The 15,841-nt window shown below is 42.2% G+C and overlaps 2 protein-coding genes across 3 annotated transcripts in view; both read right to left on the minus strand.

Annotated features, from left to right (window-relative positions):
* Positions 1–5,109: 5,109 nt before the first annotated feature.
* LOC118426235 lies at positions 5,110–9,194 on the minus strand. Its single transcript, XM_035835505.1, has 4 exons — positions 8,487–9,194; positions 7,859–8,014; positions 6,511–6,618; positions 5,110–5,822 (listed from the first exon to the last, which is right to left on the minus strand). Exons 1-4 carry the CDS (start codon positions 8,671–8,673, stop codon positions 5,110–5,112), a joined length of 1,164 nt encoding a protein of 387 aa, XP_035691398.1. The 5' UTR covers positions 8,674–9,194.
* A 1,082-nt stretch (positions 9,195–10,276) lies between these two features.
* The window catches only part of LOC118425280, a 7,262-nt gene continuing 1,697 nt past the window's right edge, over positions 10,277–15,841 (minus strand). Inside the window, exons 3-8 of one of the 2 annotated variants that reach the window (XM_035834078.1) lie at positions 14,513–14,560; positions 13,958–13,999; positions 13,516–13,578; positions 12,526–12,597; positions 11,784–11,831; positions 10,277–10,932 (exon numbers count right to left, since the gene is read on the minus strand). In XM_035834078.1, the coding sequence (XP_035689971.1) occupies positions 10,864–10,932; positions 11,784–11,831; positions 12,526–12,597; positions 13,516–13,578; positions 13,958–13,999; positions 14,513–14,560 (342 nt within the window). In that variant the 3' untranslated portion in view covers positions 10,277–10,863. The remainder of the gene's footprint in view (positions 10,933–11,783; positions 11,832–12,525; positions 12,598–13,515; positions 13,579–13,957; positions 14,000–14,512; positions 14,561–15,841) is intronic. The other variant, XM_035834079.1, reaches the window with a different exon arrangement.

The raw sequence follows: 15,841 nt of genomic DNA on the forward strand, positions 1-15,841 counted from the left end.
TATGGTGTGTTGGACGCACGGTGAATTCTCACAACTAACAAACCCGATCATCAAACAGTGAATACTAGGGGTGGGTATCGGTACGGTGTACCGGTACAAAACAAGTTTTTCTTATTGGACCGGTCCAGAAAACCCGGGCCTGAAAAAATTAGGTGTACCGGATGTTGGACATATTGGAAAATGAACGTATAATATGATCAGGCATTCACACATTTCGGGGCTCACCGGTCGAGGAAAATAACAAGAGCGAAGTAGAATAGGGTCTATAGACATTTCTACCATGTTTTACAGTCAATAGTACAGGGGCAGTTAGCCATGAAGTGTTTTAAAACGCCAATACTCCACAAAACAGATTTTTTTTGTTGCGAAATGGACCATTGTTTTGAGCATCGTCCACTCACTTGTTCTCACATACTGAATCAGGTCCAGGTTCAGGTCCAAACCTGGACCTGATCCTCTGGACCTGAAATTTTCTGTAGCGGTACCCACCCCTAGTGAATACATATTTACGGTTATATTACATAGTACCCCATATAGATTGACAGTTGTTCACGCCAGCACTACCGAAAGCGACTATTCTATCTTGTAGTACCTATTGCTGGTTAGTGCGAGGCCGTGCATTTCTATAACAAGTTAATACTATATTTGGTTTTCGATTGGCTGTCCGTAAAAGTTTCCAGAGCTACTATAGTTTCAACCGCGAACTTAAACCACATCCAACACTCCATTTTCCCCTTAAATACGGCGAAATTAAATTACCGAGAACAAAAACCATTTAAATTATATAATTTCTACCAAAGTCATTCAACTTAACTCTGAATGTTACTAGATCCATATCTTCAATTTTTACTTCGGTACAATATGTTCGGTATCAAAGGTTGACTAGGAGCCTACAACCCTGTAACCGTACGTACCGTATGAGTGTGCCACTAGTCAGCCGGACGGAATTGACCGTGTTTCGGTGGCGGCTGTCCTGACTCCTCGCCGTGAGCCGTGCTGCCTGTTGAACCAGGCGGGAAGAGATGTTCCTGGACCGCCCGATCACTGGCCGTAACGTCGCTCATACCCAGCATCGCTGCGCTTAGACGGGATGGCAACAAACACAACACCACGGAACTGAAGCCATGCCTAGCTGTTGTGTTATGTTATGTTGTGTTGTGCTGTGTTGTGTTGTGTTGCCGTGCTGTGTTGTGCTGTGTTGTGCTGTGTTGTGCTGTGTCGTACTGTGCTGTGCTGTGCTGTGCTGTGTTGTGTTGTGCTGTGCTGTACTGTGCTGTGCTGTGTTGTGCTGTGTTGTGTTGTGCTGTGCTGTGCTGTGCTGTGCTGTGCTGTGTGGTGCTATGCTGTGCTGTGCTGTGTTGTGTTGTGTTGTGTTGTGCTTCGGTCAGTGGTTCCGCAAGTTACTTTACGGGATGTTTGGGGGCAATTTCGGGTGTGACCCCGTGGGCCGCCATGCAGCTACCGGATGTATTTTTTTTAGCTCAGAGTTAAAATAAACCCGGGGCCCGACGATTAATAGACGTTGTGATCTACGCGTGAAAACACCGATAGGTACCACCCCCCCCCCCCCTCGTGGTATCCGGCAGTCTACCGGGACAAATTTGTGGCTTCAGAGCCCGACCGGGGCAACACACCCTACGGACACTACGTAACCAAAGCATCATTTAGTTGGTTTCTGCAGTGTTTGGCCTATAGCGCTGAATAAGAGCAAAAACGAAAACAGCTGATTTTTACAAGTACGAACAAAACAAAATAGATTTAAAAGAAGGAACGATATTAGAGTGGTCCGAGCATTGTTCAAAAGGTTCGATTTAAGGCCGACATACAGTTTCGAATATTGGTGTTTCCCTGAGCTTGGCAAGCACTAGTACTAATGGTGTCTAAGATGTTCCTTGCTTGGAACAACAATTCTGACTAGCTCATTACTGTAAAAGGGTATCACAATCGTAACGGCCTGAACGCCTAAAGGTCTTCAGATACACACCTTCATTATGTGAATTATCAGTCTAGGTCTGATCAGGATCAGTCATTACCATCAGCAAGTGATTCTCAGCATTAAATGACAGCGATGGGACCAAAAACAACAGTTTTGTGTCAAAAGATTGTTTTGAAGAAGTATCTTCACAAAACATAGGCTTATGATAAACCTATGGGGAAATAACAAGAGCTGTCAATCACCTGTACGTATGTATCGAACTGGATGACGTCACGAATACTTGTGACTAATGCTAGCCATTATTGCCTGTATTCTGTTTCTAGCCAATAGTGATAACGGTACAAGAAAAATTCAAGGCACATTGCAGAATCTTGAATGTCTTTATTCTTGTAAAACTGCATTACATATGTCATTTGAAACTACAAACTCGACACATAATCTAAGATTACATATCCATACAGGATCCATTTTCCGCCTCAGCAGACGTGTACACTGACGTCACAGTCATGGTTTTACTTTTTGCTTCTTACTTGTTCTAATGTCCTGTACATGTGTATAGTAACACAGGCCACTGGATTTGGTGTAGGCCAGGCTCCATTTCTCTTCCGTGTGTGTCACTCCGGTAACTCTATCATCTTTCTGCTCAAAGTGGAAATTTTCTCCCTCGTCAGAAAGAGGTACCTCAAAGAAACTTTTGACTATCTGTTTTGACTCTTCGCAGTTGTGGAAATGCTTGCCCCTCAAAGTGTCCAAACTGTTCATAAAGTTTTCAAGGCATCTCATATTGAGTCCCGTAGGGGTAAGTGAACAGTTCACATATTTTAACAGTTCCTGTAGTCTGTTCCACAACCAAAGAGCCTTCGGAAAATGACTCCTAGAATTAAAGATATATTTGAAGTAAGGACTTTTGAGTGAATAGTTTGCTTTATAAACAAAGGGGTTACCCACTATAGCCACACACGGCGAGATCTTATTGAGAATGCTTAATTGACTTTCGGTAAAGTTATTGTTTGTTTCAAAACTTTCATGTTTAAGCTTTTTATATTTTACAAGTGTCATACTAAAATTATGTGTTAGCTCATGTATCATTTCACACCATTCTTCCATGACTCTCCTACATATCGGCGACATGAGGTGTCTTATGTCACTAAGGAAACATGTATTTAGACCTGTCTTTACTTCATCAATCACAGATTTGTCATATTCCGGATCCGTATACAGTGCCTCCTTGAAATGATTTACAAGTGCCCCTATCGTCTTTGCGAGTTTAGCAATGCTAGGGAGTTTTGAAGTATTTAGCCAACCTAAAAGTTTTTTGGCTTCAAAACTTGTGGCCTTTGAGGCCTTAAGTCGCTCTTTCAAAGATTCTATTTGGTGGTTGATGTTTGTAATGGATGACCGGGCCAGATGACAAGTATGACCTATTCTCTCCACTACCTGTATCGTATCGTGAAGCCCCTTCCACGTGCACCCTTTATAGTTATTTTTTATCAAAGCTAAAGGCTCTGATAGATCAGCACAATGATCTGTGGGTAGTGTCGAAGATTGCCCGTGTTTTGACCTCTGCCCTGTGGTCTGACCAGTAAGCTTGCCAAGCTGACGTGCCATGATTGTTGCTAGATACTTCAGGCTTACATCATTATGGAACGATAGGTATGATACTGGCAGATTGGAATCTTGTTGTGAATTGATAAGTATGTCTGATTTTCTAAACTTGGCATCAATTCTGAACTTGGAGTTCTGTGTGCTAGTTAGAGACAAGACACTCTTCAGCACTCCTGGGTCCCCTAACAAATCGTGCCAATCTTCACGAGCAAATTCTAGGATATCAAACTCTTTACTCTCCCTGGGTAGTCCTAGCATCGCTTCAAAGTATCTGTTAGTACACGTAGAGGTGTCCATGTAGCGGTAGTACATCTGCAGAACAATAGTGACTATCTTTATAGCTTTCTGTATGACACTTCTGTAATACTGCAGAAAGGCCACAAAGCGCTCCGTCGAACGGCAGCAAAGCAATGTTTTTATGTCTTTTGTGTCATCATGGCAATTAACTTCATCATCACACTGCTTTATAACCATGATTAGATCCTTCATCGATGGATGCTTAAGTCGGTCTTGTTGCGGAATGAGTATTTCTGCACCTGCTGTCAACGTTGACAACGCCATCCAAATGTCGTCTGGCTTTGCAATTGGGTTTGGGTTTGGGCTTAAAAGCATATTTTGTACCATGTCAAGCGGCTCTTCATCAATATATGATGGCACAAGCCAGACAAATGACGTAAGAAGCCTGGAGTAATTAACTTCGTTAAGTTTGCCACTTTGAAGAAGTCTATTATAAAGGAAGAAAGACACACGTTTTAGTGACGCCATGACCTGGTTGATTTCACAGGAGGTCGATTGCAAATCGATGTCAGGTAGGTCTATGTATACCATGTATCCCATTACCCTGAACAGGCTATCCGCTATGTTTACCAGTAAACTAACAGCTTCTTTGCCATTAGACGGACAAGACAGTAGAGTGCTCCTAAGAGAGTTTACATAATCAAGAATGTGACAGGACAGATCCTGAGTTGAATGCTGTCTGCGAAGTAGGAGCGCCTGGCCATGGAAGAAAAGGAACGCCTCATCACATTCACCCCATCGGCAAAAAAACCCAGCGGACTTTCTCATGAAATTGTATGTACCATTGATGGAAAGGTTTGTTTGGTACTTGTCGACATTCAAGGCCAGATAATGCAGGTGATTAGTTAGGATTTCTGCCTGCACCCTGGAGGTGTCATTGCTAAGTAACATTGTTGAATATTTGAAAGCGTTCTCCAAATGTGCGAGTCTCAAGGTTTCGTTCATTTCTGCTACAACAACTTCCTGTACTATTCTGTGCACACTAAAAGCACAAGGCTGAAAGGCATGGCATCGAGAGGCCAGGGAAAATCTCTCTAGGTTTGCGACCGTTTCCATCATATCTAATTTTTCAAGTTGCGTTGGGATAGCAAAAAGCTTTGCAAAGTTTTTGCTGTAAGGTTTGGGACAAGGGATACAGTCTGGGCCCATAAATGATGTCATGTTCAAAAGTACAGCGGCGCTAGGAGACAGCTGGCGCAGAGTGTAATCTAATGTGTGGCGAATGTTCCTGTTTGCAACCTGTTCGATATCCATTTTATCCAGCAAGTCTCTCAGACAACGGCGTTAGCTCTGGTGTATTTGTCATGATATTCTTTGATAGAGCAGCCGGTTGTTTCAATGTATGCATACGCCAGCTGTAGGGCCAATGGGTGATGGCCGAGCGATCTGCCTAGACTCTCCACCCATCTACGGTCATCTTTACCGCTAGATCTGACTGTTTTGTTAAACAATGCCTGGGCCTCAGTATCGCTGAACGGAGGGAGACTGACCACTGAAATACGCTCCTTATCAAGTCTTAGGTTTTCCTGGGAGGTCAAAAGAATATGCATTGTCTCTGTGATGCTGTGGGGAAGTAGGGACTCCAACTCTTTCATGGTTTCTCTGACTGCCCCATCAACTACTAGCAACCAATATCGTGACTTTGTCAGGTACTTTCTAAACTGTATTGTTACAGACTTACAGCTCATTTTATCACTAGAGTGTACAGATTCTTCCCTGGTTAGACTAACGTAAGAGCTGTAGTGACTGATACTAGCACACAGGTCGCCCTTACTCGCTAACCTGACCCAGAACACCCCACCAGGGTACCTCTCCGCACGCCTGTGTCCGTACTCAATAGCCAATGATGTCTTCCCGACTCCGCCCAACCCTCTGATGAGACAGGTCCGGTTCTGTTCAAGACACGCGTCGATCTTGCCGAAGACATCTTCTCGTCCCACGAAAGTCTTCATACGGCGAGGAAAGAAAACCATGAAGGGTGTGTCTGAAACAGATTCATGTCTTTATATTACTGGTGTAATGAAAGGAATGCAATCTGGTCACCAGATGCATTGTGTAATAGCTTAACCGAACACTGGGCGATAGTGCACCCACTAACACGCTTGTCCGAACACTGATATTCTACACTCGAGTACTCGCTCACAGCAGTCGCAGCCTTGCATCCCTTTCCCACTAGAGGCTGAGACCAACAATTTTACAAATAGTTCAACGAATATGATAGCTAAAGGACTATTTGTTTGGGATTTGGTCATTTTGTTGTGTTTTTATCATACTTTACATCAAATTCCAATTATGAAATCAAAGATCAAAGCAATCGAAATTTGGTTGCTGTACAGTCGCTCAGAGATCGCGCTTTAGTGAACTTTACTTTAGAACTTTATTTCACGACAACTGTAAAGGACACAATGCGTGGCAACTTGCACATACAAAATGTACAATACATACAGAACAATTTAACTACATGACTTGCTAATGTCTAAAAATCTAAGAAACTAATCTATCTTTCGAATGGTAATAGTACTGTATCATATACATAATCAGGCTAGCGTTATGTGCTGCTTCAGGACAGTATGATATTGTCTCGTTTTTAAAGGAGTTGTATATAAATTGACCGACATAGATGAGATGGTCTAAACAATATGTGGCTAAATCGTCGTCTTCGGGATACTCACCGTTCATTCCGTCAGTGTAGTAAACAGTGACTATCCAAGCACAGATCATCAAGGTTGTGAGGAGCATACTAACGGCACCTAGTCGTTTCATGGACCACTTTGTGACATCTGCAAAACATACAAGTAAAGAACCGTCCATAAAGTTTATACAAAATCATTAATGAAGGTCGTGACCTTCTTAATGGTAATACCCCTGTCACATAACGCGCAAAATCGAGCGGACGACGATTCTGCGAGCTCTAAATGACATGAGTAAGACGTCCGGTGTTCTGACGATCATTTCGCGATTTTTCGGGATCGCCGGCGATTTTCAGGGGTTGAACGATGGTCGCGGTGCAGCGAAACATGTTTTTAACAAGTCGCCGGTTATCTCTGAGTTCGCAGAGCTCGTTACCAAGTCGCCTGCAGATCGTGCAAATCGGATGGCGAACGCCCGTCAGTCGGGTGACGTTCGCCTGACATACGCTCGACTTACGTTTGTTTGCAAATATTGAATTTCTTTAAATGTGAGAGTAATTCTGACATTGTGGTCCCTGTGGTAGCATGTAGTCTGACTTTGTGACACACTTTCTTTTCTTTCGTCATTTCTATTATGCCCGCGCATTCCATTACTTGGTTAAAAAGATTCCGACAACAAAAGAATAAACATTGATTGATCTCTTGCCTTATTGTGAGGAACGTTTCGTGTTACCTTGTCCGCGTGTAAGAGGTCATGGGAGTTTAATTATCAAAGATTTATTTACTGGCGATCGCACGAGCCTCGCTTATATGTGACAGGGACAGTTTTTGGGCGAACAATACGCAAGACGCTCTGAAGATCATAAAATTTGCCGACCTTCCAGCAATCGCGAAGTACGTCCGAAGATCGCACATTATGTGACAGGGGTATAAAGACCATTCAACCATTTAATGGTTTAATCGTCGCCGTACAAACAAATCTTACTATGGAGAAGGTAAAGAAACTAGGTTTCGTCATCAGCCTAGTCCAGCCTTCGACAGGGTTACAGAGTAAAGAGTCTTTGATCTGTTTGGATAGCAAACATCACATATGAAAGAGTCATACGACATCGTGCTTCAAGGTCCGGCTACAACGTACAGAAGAGGTCGTCGGCTTTCAAATATTTACTGGTAGCAAACAGAACAATTGGGGTGGTGAAACTATCTTACCCCTACACACAGTCATCGGTCTTTGATACCAAACAGAAACAAGCGTATAAAGAGAGCAAAGATTTTAAAACATAATGTGGTATTGAGGGGACACAAAAGGAGACATGTCATAAACAGTCTTAGAATTTAACAACAAATGATCAGCAAATGTACTGCAAACAAGCAAGGAAATGTAAACCACCTTGTGGCCACCGTCCAAGATCTTTCTTTCTTTTCTCTCCTCTCCTCACAGCTGTGTGAAGACGTGTCCGACTCTCTAGTAGCTGACTGACAAGGTGACGGTATGGAACTTCCCTCAAGCTTTCAACAAAGTCGTCAAAAGCGTCATACGGTAATTCTGTAACATTTAAAGTTGCAATGTTTGCTAATGGCACGCACAGTTTTTGAGCATTGAAAATATCGATGAATACAAATTCCAACTTCAAATTCTTAAACAAGAACTATGACAGACATTTTATTATCTTTCTAACACATACATATATTTTTGTAGCTTTCAAGAATATGGTGATATAGTATATACTAATACTATATACTAGTATATTGACATCTTTACATACATAAGCGTATTAAAAAAATTTGGGTGCACCTGTGCACCAACAGAAAAATTGTGTACACAGCTCCAATTACAGGTGCGCCTGGGTACACAAACACCTAGTATTTCGAGCCCTGGTGGCGGTTGAAATTACCGAGTACGGCAGATTTTTAACAGGTACGGCAGAAATTACCGGTCACGAAAGTCCGATAAGTGTTTAAGATTACAGTTGATTTTTCATGTAGCTTGAAAATTGTTCGAAAGTTTCTGTTCGTACCCAACAGTTTGTCCAGTAGCGCCCTGGCGCCGCAGTGTGGCCCCTCTGTTCTCGCCTTGGCCCGGATGAACCCCGGGTCTCCGTCCCTCCAGTGGACCGTGCTGTACCGCAGGGCTTGTACCGGGTCCATGTCACGGCTAATGTCGTCATAGCAGTCCAGGATAACTTGTCGGTGTAGCGGATCCATAGCGGCTACAAACTGTGAACGTAAGTAACTTTCTTCCGGGTATTCTGGCAACTTTCGATGACGTCACTGTCCAAATTAGTCCCCAGCAAAAGAAAAGAACAAACACACAAGATGAAGACATTCCTCTGTGCAAATCTAATAATGGCGCAACTTTGGCAGCTCCAAGGTGGATTGGACAGCGAATAGATTGTATCCGATGATTTGGTTGTTTAGAAAATCAAAACTTTCGTCGATTATTCGGGCGTAGGGAGACACTTGTCTTGAGTGAAGCGGTCGGTGCGGATGGATTTGTAAAGGTTAAAGGTGGGTAGGCTTGGTTTCGGGTAGTATTTTTCTGCCGTTCTATTTGACCTGGTTGGCGTTGCTTAATTATATGTTTGTCACAAATTTATCCCCTCAATGGTTTAAGTTTTTCTTTTTTTACTCAGATATAATGCAAGTATACAAAAGTAACGGGTTCCGCACTGGTGTTCCAGTGCTGAATCAATGGGTCGAATCGGCCTCAGCACTGGTTTTCCAGTGCTGAAGAAACGTCAGCACTGGGTTTTTTTTTACAAAGAATAGGTAGTTACAGGTGGATGACACATTCTGTTTGTGCGGCAAAGTAACATCGTTTAAAAAACAATAGGTAGTCAGAGTTAGACAACTAACAGTTGGTCTATCGGTGTGGTAAAGAGATCGCTTTTTTTTTACAAAGAATAGGTAGTTACAGGTGGACGACACATTCTGCTTGTGCGGCAAAGAAGCATCATTTAAAAAACATTGTATAATACAGTTGTCCATTTATATTTTGTTACAGAATGTAAGTTCTTTTCACCAACTTTATACATTTTATACTCGGTTTCCAGTGCAGAATATTTGTCAGCACTGGATTTCCAGAGCTGAAATGTCCTCAGCACTGGAAATCCAGTGCTGATTGTAGTCTCAGCACTCGGTTTCCAGTGCTGACAGGAGGGCTTTGAGTGGTGAAGCTGCCTCAGCACTGGATTTCCAGTGCTGACGCCGGCTCAGCACTGGACTTCCAGTGCTGACGACCACTTCAGCACTGGTGTTCCAGTGCTGACAGAGGAGACCGTTACTTTTGTATATTTGCAGATATAATGAACTTTTTTGCATAACTAGCGGTTTGGATGTAGAAATGTAGGGGATTTGCCCAGCTCGTTTAAAAATCTTAGCACAGATTCAGTCCACAACCAGTCGACTGTAAGCCAGAAAATACGGAGAAGGGGGAGCTGACAATTATTTTATAACCATACCCAAACTCCAATCAGGGAAAACACCGCACCAAAGCTAAAAAGTGTAAAGGAGCCCTGAAGAATTGTGACTTTCTCTCCTGACCCTACCACCCAGGGATTACGTTATATGCTGTACTGAACATGTATATGGTTTGGGAAAAGACCCTATGTTTATGCATGGTGCAGGGACATGATCGTGAGTGGGTTATGTTACAGTTTTACAAACCCTATACACGTATACAAAATAAAACGCTTACCAACAAGCTTTCGATCAGTCCTCTGATCCTTATCAGGTTGCTGCAAGTATGTAATATATTTAAACCGTCGATAATTGCTGAAAATGTGGTAAAAGCATAAAACTTGCTGACTCTTGATTGTATACTAGACATTTTCATGTATACATGTGGTACAAACATAGGAAACATACAGGTTATGTAGGTACAGATAATGAACAGTGGTTGAATTTACCAATTAAGGGACTAATTCAAAAGCTAGCGTTGGCTTTATCTATTTAGTTCCGATGTGTAACTAAATGTAATCCTGCTTGAAATCATACAAAACTTATACTTATACAATGGTAGGCTGTAATATGTCTATCTAGTACTTAGATATCATAGGGCATTTTAATCAGTATGATCTGTTCTTGTTTGATCCATTGTTTATTCATGTGAAGCTCAAATCGGCCTACAGGTCGCTTTTCATTGAGGCCATGAGGGAAGACAAACTATATAACAGATATGCAGTTTACGTCATTTAAAATCCCTACATACAGTCTATACACATATTTTACGCATACGTATACATGGTCCACCAACTCGCAACTTTGGCTGAAGACAGACGGAGGTGGAAAACGTATGCCGATTGCATTAATGGCCCTGAGGTGAGGTATACGTGGTCAAAATACGGAAGAGAGATATGGAACATGATTCAATTCCGTTTGTTTGGATCGTTTCTGTTACTTAAAGAGTTTCTTAAAGGAAGCTAAAGTTGGGCGGTCCTTCTTCCCGACCCTCAAATTCTCTACCTGAAAGAGAACAATAATGCAAAATGAAGACTGAATATAGATCTAAGACGTTTTACAGCGTTTGTCGTGTAATATTGACTATATTACAACGTTTAACGACAACCATTAGCAGTCATTTTACGTAATGAGTTATTCACATTCCTCGAATCAAGTACAACAGATTTTAAGAGACTCAATGCTACAGGCAGATTTGATTATATATTCAGACGTGACAACTCCCACAATGCTAAAATAGGTAAATATATGAAAGATTGCTTTGTCATAAGAAAAAATGCCGAAACTCATAATTAGCCCCACTCGATTGTAGTACAATGTTTTAGGCTAGCTCTCATTGTTTTACAAATAAGGATGTCAAATTTCATTCTATATGCACAATCTGCATATGTACTATGTTTTATACTTGCTTTAGTAATTAGGGTGATAAGTTTGTTTCTTCTTTTTTTCTGCCATACATTGTACCGTGTACGATCGTTGCGCAATAAAGTTCTTCTTGTATATCCTAAATGCAGGTACGATGTGGGAGTAGGTCTTAGTTATGGTTTAGTTCCCAATCGGATAAAGGGGCCCTGTCCGGCAGTTGACGGGCTGTTTTTGACACAGTTTATGGGGTGACCACTTTGGTGGGGCACTTTGCGGCCCCCGGGATAATTTTGGGCCCGGCCGGGCACCGGGTTGAATTTAAGGTGGACTCGAAATGACCCGAGACCCGATAATTAAAAAAACGCCCTGACCTACCCGTGGTAAAACCTAGGGGACGCAGCCCCCCCCCCCCCCCCCGAGCTTTAGAGTGCTGTATTCAAGTATTGTCAGTAAATTTTGCACAACGAAAAAGGATCGGAAGCAAGTCGTACCTCGTCTCGGAACTTGGCTGCCTCGCTTCTACTGCAAGCCAGCTCCTCCTAAGCCGCGTGAAAACAAACATTTGCTTCAGAATAAAATCTTACCTCATTTTATTAATGTTTTTGTGACAATTTTAGACATACTCTGTAAACCAATCTACTGTATAGCAACATACAATGTCCAGCTCTAAAATGGATATTTGCACTTTCTTACTATGTGACCATGAAATTTTGTTGATCTCTGACGTTCATATAGCACTTACAGTAAGTGGTTATACTTTATATCTTTTAGGCAAACGTGTGAGTTACTGCAGGGATAGAGTTTGCTACACAGTTTGTTACGGTGCCTCTAGACGACCATGTCGGCATCACGTAGCGTAACGGTAGTATGTGTAGCTCACAGCTGCGCATATCGGCATCACGTAGCGTAACGGCAGTATGTGTAGCTCACAGCTGCGCATATCGGCATCACGTAGCGTAACGGCAGTATGTGTAGCTCACAGTTCGGACCTCCTGAATTCAAGCCCCCTGATATGCTCCGACGGTGTGCCCTTGGTAAATGGACTCATCGTTATTCGAATGGACATTATATGGAGGTCCCGTGTTTGAGGGAAGTAAAACTCCGAGGACGGAAAGTAACCCACCACACTTATCGAAAAGAGTAGGGTCCCATTCCGTTAAAAACCTTGTGCGTTACGCCATAAGGCAATACAGAAATGATCTTTTTTAAGCCAATGATATTGTTTCAGCCTACCTTGGTCTGGCTCAACATGCTCTCCTTCATGGTTGCTTCCTGATCTTTTTCTGCCACTATTTTGGCCAGCGCCTGTGAACATTCAGCGATACTACGATTGGTCAAAGAATGATAGTGTTTAATGATTGTCAGGACAACGTACGTCAACGTTGTTTGCTGTTTTCTAGAACTTGTTTTTCACCACCTTTGATAAATGTATCTGTCGTTAGCTACCCTACATGTCCAGGTGCTATGTGCTTCTGATATACATTTGTACGACAAGTGTAAATAGTTGTCAAATTTATGAGCTTGCAATGAGTGATTTTCGCAAGCTCATTTATTGGTACTCACATGTGACATCACTTCCTGTGCGACATTGCCATATTGGTACTCACATGTGACATCACTTCCTGTACGACATTCCCATAATGGTACTCACATGTGACATCACTTCCTGCACGACATTGCCATATTGGTACTCACATGTGACATCACTTCCTGTACCACATTGCCATTTTGGTACTCACATGTGACATCATTTCCTGCACGACATTGCCATATTGGTACTTACATGTGACATCACTTCCTGTACGACAATGCCACATTAGTACTCACATATGACATCACTTCCTGTACGACATTGTCATATTGTTACTCACATGTGACATCACTTCCTGTACGACATTGCCATATTGGTACTCACACGTGACATCACTTCCTGTACGACATTCCCATAATGGTACTCACACATGACATCACTTCCTGCACGACATTGCCATATTGGTACTCACATGTGACATCACTACCTGTACGACATTGCCATATTGGTACTCACATGTGACATCACTTCCTGTACGACATTCCCATAATGGTACTCACATGTGACATCACTTCCTGCACCACAATGCCATATTGGTACTCACATGTGACATCACTTCCTGCACGACTCTGCCATATTGGTACTCACATGTGACATCATTTCCTGCACGACACTGCCATATTGGTACTCACATGTGACATCACTTCCTGCACGACACTGCAAGCATCACCCTTCATTTTCGCCTCTCTGGCTTCCTGGAAAATAAGCAAACACTCGTTGTTACTTTGCTTGATTATCCTCCTTTATCTATTCTCACGATAACGTGTGTGAGAGAGGGGCAGACAATCACACACACACACACACACACACACACACACACACACACACACACACGCACACACACACACACACACATCAAATACGGCATAAAACGGACATAAGATATAAACATAATGCGAGGGAATTATCATCACTATGTACATCAAAGTCATCCCAGGTAGTGTTTCTGTATCCAATTTATTACCCGAAGGTATCAAATACACGTACTTGGTCACGTTCAAAGTTGAATAGGAAAGGTGTGTTACCTTTATTATGGTGACTACGATTTCTTACTATAACAACAATGATACTCACCTCCTCCGTCTTGTCATGGAGGCTCTTCAGGGAACTGATCATCTTTCGATGGGAAAAGAAAATAGCACATACTGTGTACATACTGTATTGTCATGTACAATGTGATCTAGGTCGTTAATATTGTATATTTTCGAATTTCTAAATGAACAGTCCGAATGCAGATAAATTTTTAAAACATTTGGATCGTTGTATATTTTGACACTCAAAAGTTTCTGGTATCATGATTTGGTATTTACGTTATGTGTTGTGTGGCGTACGGCGGATTCCTTTATGTTGAAATATAGCGAGTGAGAAACATGTTGCCATCACCGTATAGTTGTGCAGGTTAGATAATAACAGTGGATCCAATGCAGTAACCATGCCTGTAGTTGATGTAGTTGTTAACTTGGTAAGTGATACCAGTTTTTCACACTAGTGTCACTTTGGGCACCTCTTAAATACAGATATAAAGGACTTGTTGGTTGTGATACAATGTTTAGTCTGTATGTGTGTTTTCTGTAATGAATGGCATTGTAAATGTGCTGATGTATAAAATGTTTGTCAGGAACTACTCACCATCTGCTGATCTAAAGCCTCTCGCCTCATCTTCTCGTTATTCTGATGCTGTGGAGGAGAAAGATTTCATTTAAGATTTAACTAATCCAATGTGGTATTCTATTTCCACCTCCTTTAAGTCACCTTTTTATCTTTTTCTCTTTTCTTCGGTCTTTCCTTGCTTTACCCCACGTGAAAGTAGCATTTCTGATAAAAGTTGTGGGTTCAAATCAACCTTGAAAACTGTTAAACGTTGCTGGTGATACAGTATACCACTCAATAAGATTAACATGCATTGGCATAATACCGGCCATAAGACTTATACCGGCCGATAAAAAATAATGCAATTTAAAGAGATCTACACATGCAACAATAGTTATTTCTGAGGTATGCACACTTCAGACATCCAGGTGTCCAATACATCATTTACAAAGCATCGATTACAATGCATTCGAAGACAACAAGGCGAAAAGTTTTCAGTATCTTTTTCGGGACAGGCAGCTCGTCGTGGGCCGAACACACCGTCACATTCATTGCCAGATTTGTAGATCATAATTACACATGCTCACGGCACAAGACGAACATGATTCAACAGCAATCTTGAATTTCTGTTGGTGACCTACAACTCATGTAAAAGTGTGAAGAACCGTTGCATAATAGCCCGGATCTACGACTGAATGGGCAAAATTGAACGTACGCAGCCATTTTCCCGCCATGTTTATATCTACGCTAGCAGTAGAGTGTTACGTCATAGCGGTTGTGAGGCACAAAAGTTAAATGAAAATTCTTGTCAGTATACGTCCGTTTTCTCATGACATTTTGTATGCTCATGCAGGTTTATGTTTTATGCATTTACTAACAGAAAATGAAGGAACATGCATATGGAGGATGTATAAAGGTACATAGCGACAGTTAATTGTGCCGTGTTTCTTCCGGCCGGTATTTTGTAACCCCTCTCAACCACGCGCTCGTTCACCGTGTAATTCCGCGGCGTGTTACAATTACGATATTACGCTTTTAACAAGACAAGAGTGGCAGAAAAGTTACACAGAAGAAGTGGCAAGGGTAAGCTATAACAGCAACATGTAACTGGAGAAAATGATGCGTTGACAATTTGTCAAATCAGTATGGCTAGAGAAATCGTCGTAGACGTGCCGGTATTATGATAATAAAGGGTAAATGCCCCGGCCCGAGGTGTATATGGTGAGATAATCCCCTGGTCAGGTGCGATAACCACCGAATAAACCACCCAGTGAGCGTAGCGAACGAGGTGGTTTATGAGGTGGTTATCGCCCCCGACCGGGGTATTATGCCCCATAAACCCCCGGGGGAAGGGGCGCCCCTTTAACG

Source organism: Branchiostoma floridae, chromosome 11 (genome assembly GCF_000003815.2).
Source record: "Branchiostoma floridae strain S238N-H82 chromosome 11, Bfl_VNyyK, whole genome shotgun sequence".
In the NCBI taxonomy this organism is placed as follows: Eukaryota; Metazoa; Chordata; class Leptocardii; order Amphioxiformes; family Branchiostomatidae; genus Branchiostoma; species Branchiostoma floridae.

Coding starts and splice junctions, on each gene's coding strand:
- LOC118426235 (XM_035835505.1), bottom strand. CDS start 8,673: ATGGATCCGCTACACCGACAAGTTATCCTGGACTGCTATGACGACATT. Junction 6,619..7,858: donor TCTTGGACGGTGGCCACAAG/GTGGTTTACATT, acceptor TATGTTTTGCAG/ATGTCACAAAGTGGTCCATG. Junction 5,823..6,510: donor CTACACTGACGGAATGAACG/GTGAGTATCCCG, acceptor AATCTGTTTCAG/ACACACCCTTCATGGTTTTC.